The sequence below is a fragment of the Quercus suber genome, unplaced genomic scaffold (genome assembly GCF_002906115.3).
Source record: "Quercus suber isolate HL8 unplaced genomic scaffold, Cork oak 2.0 scaffold_849, whole genome shotgun sequence".
In the NCBI taxonomy this organism is placed as follows: domain Eukaryota; kingdom Viridiplantae; phylum Streptophyta; class Magnoliopsida; order Fagales; family Fagaceae; genus Quercus; species Quercus suber.
This window is the reverse complement of record NW_027070279.1, coordinates 69701-84538: the sequence shown is the minus strand read 5'-3', so window position 1 is coordinate 84538 and position 14838 is coordinate 69701. Positions and strand designations below refer to the sequence as shown.

The 14838-nt window shown below is 35.2% G+C and overlaps 2 protein-coding genes across 2 annotated transcripts; both read right to left on the bottom strand.

Annotated features, from left to right (window-relative positions):
- Positions 1–3987: 3987 nt before the first annotated feature.
- On the bottom strand, positions 3988–4494 carry LOC112033197 (protein kinase PINOID). The gene has a single exon (XM_024065972.1). It carries the CDS (start codon positions 4492–4494, stop codon positions 3988–3990), a length of 507 nt encoding a protein of 168 aa, XP_023921740.1.
- A 2663-nt stretch (positions 4495–7157) lies between these two features.
- LOC112033223 (phospholipase A1-IIdelta) lies at positions 7158–8846 on the bottom strand. The gene has a single exon (XM_024066002.2). It carries the CDS (start codon positions 8758–8760, stop codon positions 7366–7368), a length of 1395 nt encoding a protein of 464 aa, XP_023921770.1. The 5' UTR covers positions 8761–8846; the 3' UTR covers positions 7158–7365.
- Positions 8847–14838: the final 5992 nt, after the last annotated feature.

The following is a 14838-nucleotide window of genomic DNA, read 5'->3' as shown; positions in this document are numbered from 1 at the left end:
AAGACTTATGTGAGGCCAGTTGTGAAGATGTTAAGAAAGTTATTTCGGATAAGATTTTTAATCTGCTCTTCATCAGAAATCCACTCCCCAAGGGTATTTTTAATAAATTTGATCCTGTTTCTATTTCTTCTTACCAATGTAGAGACATGGAAGAAGAAGGTATTACAATCTCCAAAGGCAGCCCAGTTTAGTCTAGATTTAAGTGCCCAATATTCCACTTTTTGCAACCTAACAAATGAGTATTCTTGTATGAGCTACTTCTCTAATTGGATAAGGAAATTATTGGGGTGGTCTGCTAACGCTTTCTGGACTCTATTTAACCAAGCCAGAACTTTCCTTTTCCTAGCAAATAGATTACCAAATACCTCCCTATTCCACTAATTAGCTCTGTTGGTAAAGGTTGGGATGGCCGAGCTGAGGGGTGTATCCTGACCCCAAGCATTTTGAACCAAGTTGGGGAACTTAGGGTGAAGCAGCCACATTGTCTGGAAACAGAATGGTTTATTTCTAATCGGCGGATGGGGGGTTGGTCAGTTCAATTAGAACAGGGCAATGATCAGAGAACACTCTTGGGAGGTGAGTCACTGACGCTTCAGGGTATAGAATGCGCCAAGATGGGTTGGCAAAGCATCTGTCAAGTCTCTCTAGGATAAGGTCAGACACTTGTCTTAGGTTGGACCAAGTAAATTTAGGTCCAGAGAAACCCAAATCCAATAGGTTGCATGAGTCAAGGCATTCTTTAAACTCAATAGCCCTATTGAGGTTAAGCCTCCTACCCCTAAATTTATCTTCCCCACTCAGAATTTCATTGAAGTCCCCTAAAACTAACCAGGGGAGAGAGTGTAGTTCAGCCACTTTAGATAGATTAGACCACAAAATTATCCTTTCAACTAAACATAGGCTGGCATAAATAGAAGAAATTAACCAAGTAGTGTTTGAATTACATACCTTCACTGAGGCATGAATCTCTTGCCCCGTTGCTGACAAGACAAAGACAAAGACCTTGGCCTCATCCTTTTTCCAGAGCAGCCACAAACCACTAGCATAGCCTATGGTGTCTGTAGCATAGAATCCATCACAGGGCAGACCTTTTGCAATCCTACTAGCCCTTTCTCCATTAACTCTCGTTTCTGTAATTACCATGATAGTTGGATGGTGGTTCACTACCATTTCAAGGATTCTCCTCTTGAAATCAGCATTCAGAGCACCCCTGCAGTTCCACATTAGGATATTCATCTTGACTAATCCACCAATTGGTACTTCAATCGGGCTAGGCAACAATGCCCCGCCTCTATCATACTCTATCCCAGTCTCCTCAATAGGTCCTTGGAAGCCACCCAATTTGGTCTTCATACCGTTATGTACTTCAGAATTCTAGAGATGTCCTCCCTGCAGCAAATCAATAGATCGCATTTCCGGATTGGGGCTAGGATCTGAAATAGCTTAAGTGTTGGAAAGTTCCCCATGTGCGCTGCTGCCGCCCCCCTGAAATCTATGACCTTATTGCCCTGAATTAACCACCTTGATTCGTCCAAGTAAGGCATTACTAATGGCCTTCTTTGCTTGTTCAAGAGATCGACATCCTTCTCCGTTATCAGGTGGGTGTTTGTGGGGAACCTCCACCATGGGTTAGGAGTCAGGGCCCATGCTGGATGATCCAAAGGTAAACTTCCTGACTTAATGCTTGCCGGCATTATAGGGAAGGTGTTCTGCCACGCGGCTTTGAGGTCCAGGTCAAACCAACCCATCGTGTCTGTGGGTGATGCTCTGATTTGGGCAATCATCTCATCGGGTATTGGAATGGCCTTATTCCTGAACCAAATAGCCCAACTGGAGCTGGCCAGGTTGTGTGGTGTTGGACGAAGAGGGTTCATTTTCTTTTTTGGTGAGTTTCTCTGACGCTTTTAGTAAGGAAATGGTTTTGTTCCCTACTGTGTGGCTAAACCTTTTGAATGCATTTGTGTTTTTTGTTCCCATGGGTTTCTTCTCTCTATGGCCTTTGGATTGACAACTCTCTGACACTGCCATCTTATCCTTCTCACTGCTCAATGTAGGCACCCAAATCTCCATTTCATTTCCACGCTCCATTCCTATCGTTGGATGTACTGTGATCTCTCTGATCTCTCTAGCCACAGTGGTATGAGTGGATTTTTTTGATTCCATAGATACTGACTTTACGTTTTCAGGAGGAGTGGTTTTTACCATATCTCCTTCCGATATTACTAAATTACCCTTAGTAACTCTCTCCCTTTGGCGTGTTGGTTGGTTTAGCCCACGGGCCCAGCCATTCCTAATTGAATTTTTTTGTCTAGTTACAATCATCCACGAGTCATAGTTAGACTCTGACGTGTCTTCAGCTTTCCTTTCATCGGATGGTGTAGGAGTATTATCCACCCTAACTGTTTCAGCCACCTTGGGAAGGATTTGGTAGCTACAGCTTTCTTTCTTATGTCCAATTCTTCCACAGCAGAAGCATAGTGAACTAATTCCCTCGTACATGACCCTCTGTTTCAACCTTCCAATTTTTATAGTGTTGATTAAGGGCTTATCCAAATCCACTTGGATACAAAATCTAGCATAACTACCTCTAGAGCCAGTTGTCGTGAATGAATCAATCCTCAGTACTGGCCCAAGTGTGTTGCCAATCTCCTTCAGTACCGTAGCATCATAAAATTCAATGGGTAGCTCTAGGAGTCTTACCCATATTGCTACTGATGTGAACTTTTCCTCTGAGGCCTTGAAGTACGACTCCTAGGGCTTGATAGCTAGGAAATGCTCCCCCACAAACCGTGGTCCTCCACGCAACACCTTATCATAATCTTCATTGTCATAAAATTTGATCAAGAAGAAATCTTTACCTAACACAACACAGTCTATCTTTCCCTTAGGATTCCACATGGCATTGATCTTGAAAGTGAGGTAGCTGAAGCCCACAGACCTTCCAAACACTTTCACTATCAATGCGCCTTGGACCAAGGGGCTCTAATATGTGATTTTATTTCTCTTGACAGTGAAACCTCTATCATTCCTTTAGATAACTGCTCTACTTCATCATCTAATACCTCAGCATCTTCAATGTCCTGTTGAAAACAAAATGCCTGCGCATATGCCCCTGGAATATCCCCTATCAGACTATCCTTGTAGCTCACCTATTTACGTGGCTGGGAGAAAGCTCTTTCCTTACTATTGTCTTTCAGCTTTTTAACGTTCCTTTCCAGTATCTAGTCCTTTTCGCTTGAGCTTTGTGTTTCTCTCTTATACTCAACCTTCATTCTTCTATTAATTGGTCCATAATTATTGAAAGATAATATAATTCTAGTTAAAGTATAATATATTTTTATATTACTATATATTAGGTTAATATATTGATATTATATAATGTGCAATATATATATATATATTAAAGTAGCGGTAATTCGAAAACGGCATCCTATTATCAATTGGTACAAAAATATTTTGTTTCTTTAGTCAAATTGACTGTCTTGATTTATTAATAATAATTGAAGTTTCATAATAATTTCTTGGCAAAAAGCCACTTTTAGTCCTTACATTTTTAGGCGATTCCCATTTTAGTCCCTACATTTTATTTTTACCGCTTTTAGTCCCTATCCTTAAAAACGCTTCTTATTTTAGTCCCTGCCGTTACATCAGAAACGAAAATTGCATAGCTGGCAAACAGCAAGCACTATTAACCTAACGTGACCATTAAAATAATAATAAAAAATGCCTCGTCAGTATTTAAATTAAAAAAAATTAATTTATTAATTTTAACTAAATAAAAAAATAAAAACATAATTAAAAAAAATCACAAATCAATAATGAATTTAAAAAAAAAAAAAAAACCAAACCCTGAGATCAAGAACAACAAGAACACAGTTCAAGATACCCAAAAAATAATCCAATCTCCAACAAACCCATAAACCTATATTTTCTTAGGAAACAAACACAAAATAAACCCAAAAAATTTAGCTCAAATACAAATTTAGCTCAATTAGCACCAGAAATTTCAACCAGGTCCTTGTTCAGCAACCCAGAGATGAGGTCGCGCACGTGAAGCTCACTAGCACTGGGGGGCGTGAGGGACATCAGGAACTCGAGGGGCTTTTTTATGATGTTACACAGCGTGGTCTTGTTCGATGGAGCCGCAAAGGGCGTGCAACCGTAGATCATTTCGTAGATGAAGATCCCGAAGGCCCACCAGTCGACCGCGTTGCTGTGGGACCCGCCGGACGCCACCTCCGGCGACACGTTCTCGTGGGTCTCGACGAAGGAGCACGATCGGGCGTCGACCGGCTCCGCCATAAACAGCCGATTCGGGGCTAAGGTTTGGACCTTGCGTGACCGAAAGAGCCGGTTCGGGAGGCAGGAGAATGGCATGTGTGCTTCGCGGGTGTACGACGGAGTCAATGGGGTCACGTTGTCTGGGGAGCACAATGGGGATTCGACGGCTGGGATTGCGTCTGAGCGTAGGGAGAGATCGAAGTCTGAGAGCATGATGTGCAACTCAAAAAACAACACCCAGTTTGAGAGATCTGGCTGTTGTATTTTTTAGTAAGTTTGAGTGAAGGAAAGAAAATGTGTGTATGTGGGTGTTTTTTTTTTCTTTTTTTTTCTTAGATCTTGAACTGTGTTCTTGATCTCAGGGTTTTTTTTTTTTTTTTTTTTTTTTTTTTTTTTTTTAAATTTCATTATCGATTTGTGATTTTTTTTAATTATGTTTTTAATTTTTTTTTATTTAGTTAAAATTAATAAGTTAACTTTTTAAATTTAAATATTGACGTGACATTTTTTATTATTATTTTAATGGCCACGTCAGGCCAACAGTGTATGCTGTTTGCCAGTTGTGCAATTTCCGTTTCTGATGTAACGGCAGAGACTAAAACGAGAAGCGTTTTTAAGGATAGGAACTAAAAGCGGTAAAAATAAAATGTGGGGACTAAAATGGGAATCGCCTGAAAATATAGAGACTAAAAGTGACTTTTTGCCTAATTTCTTTTTATACTTCAGCCCCCCTAACTCGAAGTCCTACCTCTGTCCCTGTCTATGGGTATTAGATAGTTACTTACAGCCTTTCACAAAGTATAACCTTTTTTTTCTTCTTTTTTATAAACACAAGATATAACCTATTCATAGACATACGTATAACCTTTGTTTGTTTGTTTGTTTGTTTGTTTTTTTTTTTTTTTTAATCTTTTGGACCTTCCATCCCCAATCTCAGGAAGGTTTCGAGGAGAGTAAAGCGCATTGGCACAACAGTAAGTCAACTATGATAAAATCACATATTTTATTACAACTTATATATTTGTCAATTTTTAATTGGATTGCATATTTACATATGAGACCACCATGGGTATTTAGTAAAAACAATCTAATTACCATTTAATACATGCTCAAATTTTTTAATTTTTTTTATGGGAATACATGCACAAGTTTGATAAGGTGCGTGTCCAAAGGCTTTCTTCTAATACAAAGCAACGAAATTACCCAAAGTTGACGGCAACATTGCCTGCGCACTTCATTGAGCCACGTCATGCATGATGATCATCTAGATTCTAGAATCTAGACTATCACTCTATCAGTATCAATGTCAAAATTGTGTTTCTAAATGGTTTTATTTATCTTCTAAAAAAATTGGTTTTATTTAAAAATTCAGTATTATAATAATATTAACTTTTCTTCCGAGAATTTAGCAAGAAAATTGTCTACCAAGAAAGAGACATAAGTAGTATTTAGCAAGAAAGTTAATCCTGCTTTTGTTTTATCTTTCTTTCTCAGGATGCTGCAAATTATGTGTACTTAAGACACTGCCGTGGCAGTGCTCATACTTTGAGTTTTTAGTTTAATGCTATTTGCTTTGTACCAAAAAAAGAAAAAGAAAAAAAAGAAAGAGACATAAGTAGTATTTAATTTTGTTATATTAATTTACTACGGAGAAGCAATGCAGGTCAAATTGGAAGAGAGGATCCTAAAAATTAAGTGGCCCCACTACTTTCCAAAAGTTGAATTGATTTCAGTGGTTGTTGAATGAGATGTTTAGAAGAATTTGCATAAGACTCACAGATTTAATTGTGAATAAATGTTCGTTTCAAATATCATTAAAACAAAAAGGGCAAAAAAGAGGTTATCAAAAGCAAAAAGCAGAAAAGTAAGGGCCGTAAGGCCAATCTAGCTCACTTTAATTCTTTTTTGTGGCCATCCAAGGTTTATGTCAGGCAGTTGGATAGTACTACCACAATAATTTTTACAACTTTATTATTCAGGTAAATTATGAGAGATGAAGTTGTGGGCTAATAAATACAACACTTTTTTTTTTTATTACTTACTACTCAATATGTGAACAAATTGCAGTAAAAATTATAAAAATTGTTGTGACAAATTAGTGCATAACTTTTACCACAATTTAGTTGTGATGTAGACCATTATGCTTCAAGAATCTTATGATGATTTCCATAAGAAAGATGTCTGTTTCTTTGTTTACTTTTTTTTTTTTTTTTTTTTGATGAGCTGTTTCTTTGTTAAGACTTGTGGCTTTGGGCTTTCTGATAGTTATTGATTATATTAAATTAAATTAGATACAATAGGGATATATTACATACACACACAAGAAGAGTAAATGAGATTCTAAAGCATATACAAGCCAAACTCTACTAAAAAAACCATAATATATTTAGTTGACCGAGAAAATAAGCAGTAAGAAGTGTTCTTCTACTGTTCTGGACAAAGCATTATAAAGGATGGCATATTCGTGTTAGGAGTTTAGGCGTGGTTTGATGAGCTGTTTCTTTGTTAAGACATGTGGCTTTGGGCTTTCTGATAGTTATTGATTATATTAAATTAAATTAGATACAACAGGGATATATTACATACACACACAAGAAGAGTGAATGAGATTCTAAAGCATATACAAACCAAACTCTACTAAAAAAATCATAATATATTTAGTTGACCGAGAAAATAAGCAGTAAGAAGTGTCCTTCTACTGTTCTGGACAAAGCATTTTAAAGGATGGCATATTCGTGTTAGGAGTTTAGGCGTGGAAAGAACCTTAAATGCTAACCAATCACAATTATTGAAGAAAAATTATTATCTATATTATTTCTTAGACAGACTTAATTTTTGTTTTGAATTTTACATACAATATTAATTTAATGTCCAAATAAACAAAGAAGCACACTGTATTATCATAATATAGGCTATAGTTTTAGACAACAGATGAGGAAGCATCCATGGACCATGCTAAGGCACAGAGTGAATAGTACAGTAAAAAAGGGCAGTACAACTAAACAATGGAAAATTAAAATCAATCACCACTTTAGCTGATGAACACAAGACCAACCAATCAAAAATCCAAGTCGTTTCTACCAGTCAATACTCCTCAGGTACAGGCAGATCTTCATCATCAGGCGGAGCCAAAACCCAATCACCTTTCTCATCTCGCACCATCCCTTTGTTCTTCTCTATCCACCATGACCCTGGTACCAAACACTCATCCTTGAGAAACTCACACGACTTGTTCACCAGAGCCAAGCTTCTCTTAACCTTTAACTCAAAATCCTTTTCCTTCCCATTCCACCCAGCTACCACATGCAACATGGCCTGCAAATTATGCCAATCACCTGGATGCTTTGAGTCTTTCAAGCTCGGTGACTTCCTTGTATCTATAACCAACTCAATCCCAGTGTCCACGAACCCCAACAAGTGCCCAGGATAGTGAGGTATGAGATCAATGGTGTTCCTCACGTGCAAAACATTAAGATTTGGGTAACTTTTGAACCTTTGATTGAAAGCTTTATTGCCAACTTGTGGGCACCCAAACACAATTGCTGAAACTGGAATATCAGAAACACCATTCTCCACCAAATCAAAAGCGCTCAAAACTGATAAACTAGCACCAAGACTATGCCCCACTAGTGTCACACTTACCTTCTCATCTTGGTACTGCTTTATCAGCCCCTTGATTTTGGTTAAAAGCTGTACTCTTGCACTTGTTTTTGTGAATTGCGACTTGGGGTCATCCGAGGTGTAGATTGTAAGCCAACCCCTCATGACTTTTGGAACCTTTTCATTATCATCATCGCTATCACTGCTACTAGCATCACCATCATTACCATGCTTAGCTGCAGGCACATGTTGTGGATGCAACAAAGACTGGGCAGACTCGAGTTCAGCACCCAATACATCAATCCACTCGTAGTTCCTTGTAGTACCACGCCAGGCTACATAGATTTCACGTCTGCCTAAGGCGGAGCTAGCCTCGTCAGTTGTCACAGCTATATAGCCAATCCAATTGGACTCACGGTCCCAAGACTCACGGGACTGAGAGTGGAAGAAAAAGGCTTCACGGTGACCAACTCTAGCCGTGGCATAGAGAAAGGCCACAACTTGGTAATCAGAGGCAGCCTCAAACATGACTTTGTTGAAGAAAGAGGCCTTGCCATAGCGACTAGAGCCACAGTACTTGGAATTCTCGTCGTTGATGAAGGTATCATAGGTGCATTGGATGAGATCACCACAGCGAAGCACGAGTTTGCGGAGGCTAAGGTTGAGAGGGTCCAATAGACCTTCCCAATTGTTGCTACCTAGGAGTTCTGGCCATGTCGGTTCTTCTGCTTCTGGGTCTGCTTCTGTTGCTGCGTAATTGTTGTTGCTCATGGTTAAAATTGGAGCTCTGTTGTGGTTCTGATTGTGATTTGGACGATGAAGGGAAAGTTTGTGTGCGTGTGAGTGTGTTTGCTTTGTGGAATTATTTCCCATTTCCATTGGATAGAGAAAATTATTTGGGATTTGATGGATTGAGACGAGGCATCGTATTGTATTTGTAGATAAAGAGTGGGTGGTGATGAACATGACGTTGACCCACTATGAATAAGTCTTTTAATTCGTTTTTTCCTCTTGGTGTTTTCTTTTCTATTTCATTTCTTATGTCTTTGTCGGTTTTTGGGCAAATGTATGCGGGGAAGGTTAAATTAAACTAACGCGGTTTTTCAAATGTGGAACAGATGGGTCAACTTTTTCAACAAAAGTACCAACTTATTAGAGGCATTTTTACTATTGACTTAAAAAAAATATATATTAATTTAGTGATATAGAAATGAAGTTCCCGGGCATTATATGTATAGGGTCACATCCAAAAAAGAACAAAGAAAAAAAGGGTGTGACTTTGTGAGTGAGTGTTTTTTTTTTTTTTTTTTAAGGTTGATTCTCTAAAAAAATGGGTTTTAATGAATCTTTTTTTTTTAATATAATTTTTAAAAAACTAATTTAACACAATAGGAAATTTAATAAATTGCAAGTTGGATACAAATAGTAAGATTTTATGAGAGCTACAGCTAATCAGTCTGCTTAACTAAGCAAAATTTGGATGGTTTGACTGGTTCAACGCTTGTGCACAGCTTATTTTATTCACAATTTGATTAAATTAAACTTTTGAGCCTCAAAGTATGGAATTATTTTTGTTTTTTATCCAATAAGTTTATAATTTTTTATTTTAACCCACCAAATTTAATTTTGTTTTGAAAATAGTCATTCCATCTAAGTAGGTGACTAACTTGACTATTGAGAGAGAGAGAGAGAGAAAAAAACCAAAAGAAACTATTCCATTCTATTGCATTTAATGACCAAGTTACGAATATTGATGTAATGACCAATTTAAAAATAAAATCTAACTTGGTGTACCAAAATAAAATATCTCAACCTTAAAAAAATCAAAATCAAAATAACCTCCAAAATTTAAAGATTAAAATTTTAATTTAATCTCTGAATTTAAATCGGTTTTTTATTTTTTTATTTTTTAAGTAGGTATATAAAAACCAAGGCACAGGGATACTCCCTGAAGAACATACAGATAGAAATCAATACAAAAACAGCGCACAATGTGCTTTAACTTTTCTTCTTCAAAAAACGGTACTTTAACTTTAGCTAATACATCATAATAGCCTAGGTCAAGTTGCATAATCCACGATGCTAACCTGCACAATTTAGTGAAAACTAAGGCACAATGACATTCCTCGAAGCACATACAGATAAAAATAAATAAAAAAAGACATTGTACTTTATCCAAAAAAATAATAATAATAAATAAATAAATAAAGACATTGTACAATGTACAAGGATCTCAAAGTAGCGCTAACATTAGCTTATCTAAATCTAAATTGTATATAGTATAAAAATTGGATCCAATGACACATGCTTTTATGTTAAAATATATGTCAATAATACCTATATCTCAAAAAAAAAAAAATCAATAACAATTGTTAAAACTCCTGTAAGTTATTTCCTTATTTTCTTCCTATAAACATTTTGTCTAATTATGACGGCAATTAATTTCAATCCTTAAACATTTTTGGTATTCCAAGTAAAAAGTCTCACAATTCAAGAAAAAAAAAACTTTTATGATAAATATAACTGACAATGATAAATTTCTTCTTATAAACATTTTGGATATTGGAAAATGCTAACGAGTGTCATTAGGGCATTGGTTAATAATCCATTTAAAGAAAGTTTTTATGAGAAATGAAAAAAAAAAAGTAATTAATATTTTGACATCTTTTTCATTCCCTATAAAAGTGGTATCAAAACTTTCCTAGAATAGATTATTAATGAGTGCCTTGAGGTCACTCGATAGCATGACCCTTCCTAGAATATTGTGAATAAAATTATCTTACAACTTAACAAAAAGAAAAACAATGATGAAGATAATTAATTTCTTTCCATAAACATTTTGGATATTCCAAGAATATTGTGGATAAAATCCTTTTATGACTTAACAAAAAACAAATGTATAATATTCATATTCAATATTTTGATGAAAATAATTAATTTTTCCCATAAACATTCTGGATATTCCAAGAATATTGTGGATAAATTCCTCTTACAACTAAAAAAAAAAAAATCAAATGTATAATGTCCATATTTATTTCTTATCTTTATTAGCATGCTAAGACAATAAGGGCATGTTTGGTAGACTGTAATGATGATTACATTGGAATAGGAATAGCTATTACAAGGAATGCAAGATGTTGTAATGTAATAATAATTCCTATTCAGTTGTTTGGTAACCCTATAGTAATAGAACCCTGAATCTATATTCCACATGTTTGGTACAACATCTTAAAACGATGTAATGAAATCTTTTTAAATCAAATTGCCGAAAATGCCCTTATTATAATAAATACATTTTTTATAAGGATTACTTTAATAAACTCAATCTTAAATGGAGACCTCTAATGAAAATCTTTATTTTTTGGTTTAATAAACCCCCTTTTTTTTTTTGGGATTACTTTCATTTCATTGCATTAAAATTAACTTGTCTTTTTTTTTTCTTCTCAACGTGTCTTCTTCTCAATGTTGTCTCACACCCATAAAATTTTCCCAAGAAACAGTATCACTATTTCATTATTCGTTCAACTGTAAATACTACCAACAACTAAATATCTTAGTTTGAAATCTCATTCATTCATTTTTATTGATGTACGTTCTTTGTTATATAAAATTTCAATAACATAAAATCCCATTCATTCAAACTAAAGGTTGAATAACCATTGAAAAGTCTTAAAATGCCCAAATTATATAAAATTTCAATAACATAACATCCTATTTACCTAAAAAAAACACCACAACCATCCAAAATTCTTAGGAGCCTCATGTTCAAGTGGCATAAAAAAGAAGCATAAATGCAAATTGAATTTTCCAACCTTTGTAAGCCACTCAAAAGTCCCCATTAATAAGGCCTTTCACCCATTCTTCCTTCTTAACATCCAGCATGCTCAAGAAAACATCTATTAGTTCATGTTGACAAGCAATCAATTTAGTTGCCTCGTGACGCTCCTTAGTTGTAAGGCCAAGTAGTTTTAGTAATTCATCATTGATTTTGGACCTACTTTCAGCTGCTACTACTCCAATGACTGCCTTGCTAAGGTTATCTGATGCATTCTTTAGTGTAGGTCAGATTTGAACCCTATGGCTCTTATTCAACTACAATAGACTTTAGATTCTCAAAAAAAAAAAAAAAAAACTACAATAGACTTTAGTACTAGTTAAATTAACTGAAACTCACTCTATATTATATATTTAGTTATTTATATAAAATATTTTTTTAAAGTGGGTTAGGGATCATGTTAGCTCTTTTTTTTTCTTTTTTTTTTTCTTTTTTTTATTGAATTGTTTTCAACAAAAATACTCATATAAACCCTTTTCAAAATTATTTTAATACATCCTCAAACTTTATTGGTATCCATAAAAGTTAAAGTCTTATAAAAGAATAAAAATTAAAAGAAGTGGGTTCCAGTCATCTTAACTTGTAAAATATTTAATTGTTGAAAAAGATATATGAGTTCGAACTACGTCTATATCAAAAATTAATTGGTGTCTTGGCCTGATAATAAAAAATAATTATTATAGAGCAAATGTTATAGGTTGAAATATTATCTTATCTATCCAAAATAAATAAATAAAAATGACTATAATTTAGTGTGCTCTATAAGAGTTTCTTTCTTTTTTTTGGATAAGATGGTCTCTATAGGTTTGCTTGGCGAAACGTGATTCATTTAATACTTTATTAGTTTTTATTCCATTTGTAGTGTCATTTGTTCTTTGAGTTGTACTAGAGGTGAGAATTTTCTCAAAAAAAAAAAAAAAATACTAAGGTTGCGTTTGGATAGCTTATTTTTTACCAACTTATGTTACTATTTAGTTTATTTTTGTTATTATTCATAGGTCTCATTACACTATTTGGTATTATTCATGGATTTTATTGTACTATTTCAGCTAACTTTTATCTTTACCTACAGTACATTCAGAAAAAAAAATTTAATTTTAGTAAAATAAGCTTATTCTAAATGGACTCTAAAGGTAAGAAATTGGTTGATTGTTATGCCAATTTGAAATACTTACTTCACTTAGCTTTCTTTCATAAGCTTTGGGGCCTACTGTCTTCCTTCTCTCAAGGTTAAGAATATGCCTTTCTATCCAAAAAAAAAAAAAGCCTGAGTCCAAATACCGTTCCACTTTAATCTACTCTTTTTTTTTTTTTTTTTTTTTTTTTTGAGAAACTAAAAAGTAGGTATGGGAGAAAAACACATACCTACTTAGATTGTCACTAAAGTGACTAAACAAATAATAAAGTCAGGGCACCCAACTCCCAACGTGGTAAGTTCAGTGAATGGACCGACTAGCATCATATAACCTTTTTTAATCATTTGGGGGGGGGGGGGGGGGTGGTGTGTGTTGCATTGATTGGTATGGAATAATTTTGGAGGGTTTTCAACCAAAAGTGATCTAATCAAGTCGAGAAACCACCAATCAATAGGTACCAAAATAATCAAACCAATGAATAAAAAAAATAAAATAAAAATAATCAATCCAAAGTTCCAAACTAATCTACAAGTCTTTTCTCAAAAAAAAAAAAAAAAAAAACTAATCTACAAGTCATTATTTTGAATTGGTATGGGATGTTTGATTTGGGCTTATTTTGTAAGGTCTATTGGGCCATTTATTTCCAATACAAAAGCCCACTTTAATATGGCATATTTTCATTTTTAGGCTCAACCATCCAAAGGCCCACATTAATATGACATATTTCACATTTGCGCTCAAAACATCCAAATGCATATTTAGTGTCTATTTGACATTATTAATTTTACTAACTTATTTTACTATTCAGTTTATTTTTACTACTATTCATAGGTCTCACTATATTATTTCAGCTAACTTTTACCTTTATCTACAGTACTTTCAGCAAAAAATTTCAGTTTCAACAAAATAAATGAATCCCAAACAGACCCTGATATGGTTATATTTCAATATCCGTTTTAATCCAAAACGAACTTCCTATATTCATCAATATTAATATTATAAAATAAATACATCCCCCTAGGAATGACAATGGGTCGGGTTCGGGCCAGGTTTTTCCATACTTGGACCCGACCCATTTACTAAATGGGTTTTTTTTTTTTTTTTTTTTTTTTTTTTTTTTTTTTTTGGGCCCAGACCCGCCCCTAACGGGCTCTGTGGGCCCCGTCCAGCTAGACCAAATTTGGGCCTAATTCTCGGACCAAATCATGGCCCAATCACAATCAATTTTTTTTAAGGCCCAAATGCCAAAATTAGGCCCAACCAGCTTAAAACATGGAAAAAAAAATGGAAAAAATCTTACATCAAATCAGCTTGTGTAAGATCTTGAGTATAAGTATATGCATTATGCCATAGTGTAAGATTTTTCCTCTTTTTTTTTTTTTTTTTTGGGGGGGGGGGGGGGCTAAAAAAAGAGGAAACAAATCAGTTTTTTATTTCTCTTTTTTGTTAATACAGATTTTTCACCATAAAAAAAAAAAAAAAAAATACAAATCACAATCCTAAACAGAAACACAAATCAGCTTGTTTTTTTGGCTCTTCTCTGTTGATACATATTTTTTACTAAAAAAAAAATACAAATCACAAACAGAAAACAAAATCAATAAATCCCTATTTCGATTCTTTCGTATTCGATACTGGTGTTGATGTCGTCGAGTGACATACGCACCGCGGTGGTGTGTGCAGCTGAGGCTAGGTTGCATAGATCGTCGGAGGAAGACATCACTGTTTTGATTGACACAGATGAGTCTTACACTCAGCCAACAGGGAAAAACATCCGCTGGGCTTTGAAGGATCTAGTGCGAACGGTTGTGCTTAGAGAGTGAGAGTGAGGCCGTGAGGGTGGGTGAGAGTGAGTTCGTGAAGGGGCGACGACCATGCAGGTGGGTGAGAGGAGCGTGACTACCTGAGTTGTGAGGCCGTGAGACGGAACGTGACTGCGTGAGGTGTGAGGCTATGTGCTGTGTGAGGCCATGTGTTGTGTGACAG

Excerpts from the sequence above, each read along its gene's own strand:
- LOC112033197 (XM_024065972.1), bottom strand. The coding sequence starts at position 4,494 with ATGCTCTCAGACTTCGATCTCTCCCTACGCTCAGACGCAATCCCAGCC.
- LOC112033223 (XM_024066002.2), bottom strand. The coding sequence starts at position 8,760 with ATGGAAATGGGAAATAATTCCACAAAGCAAACACACTCACACGCACAC.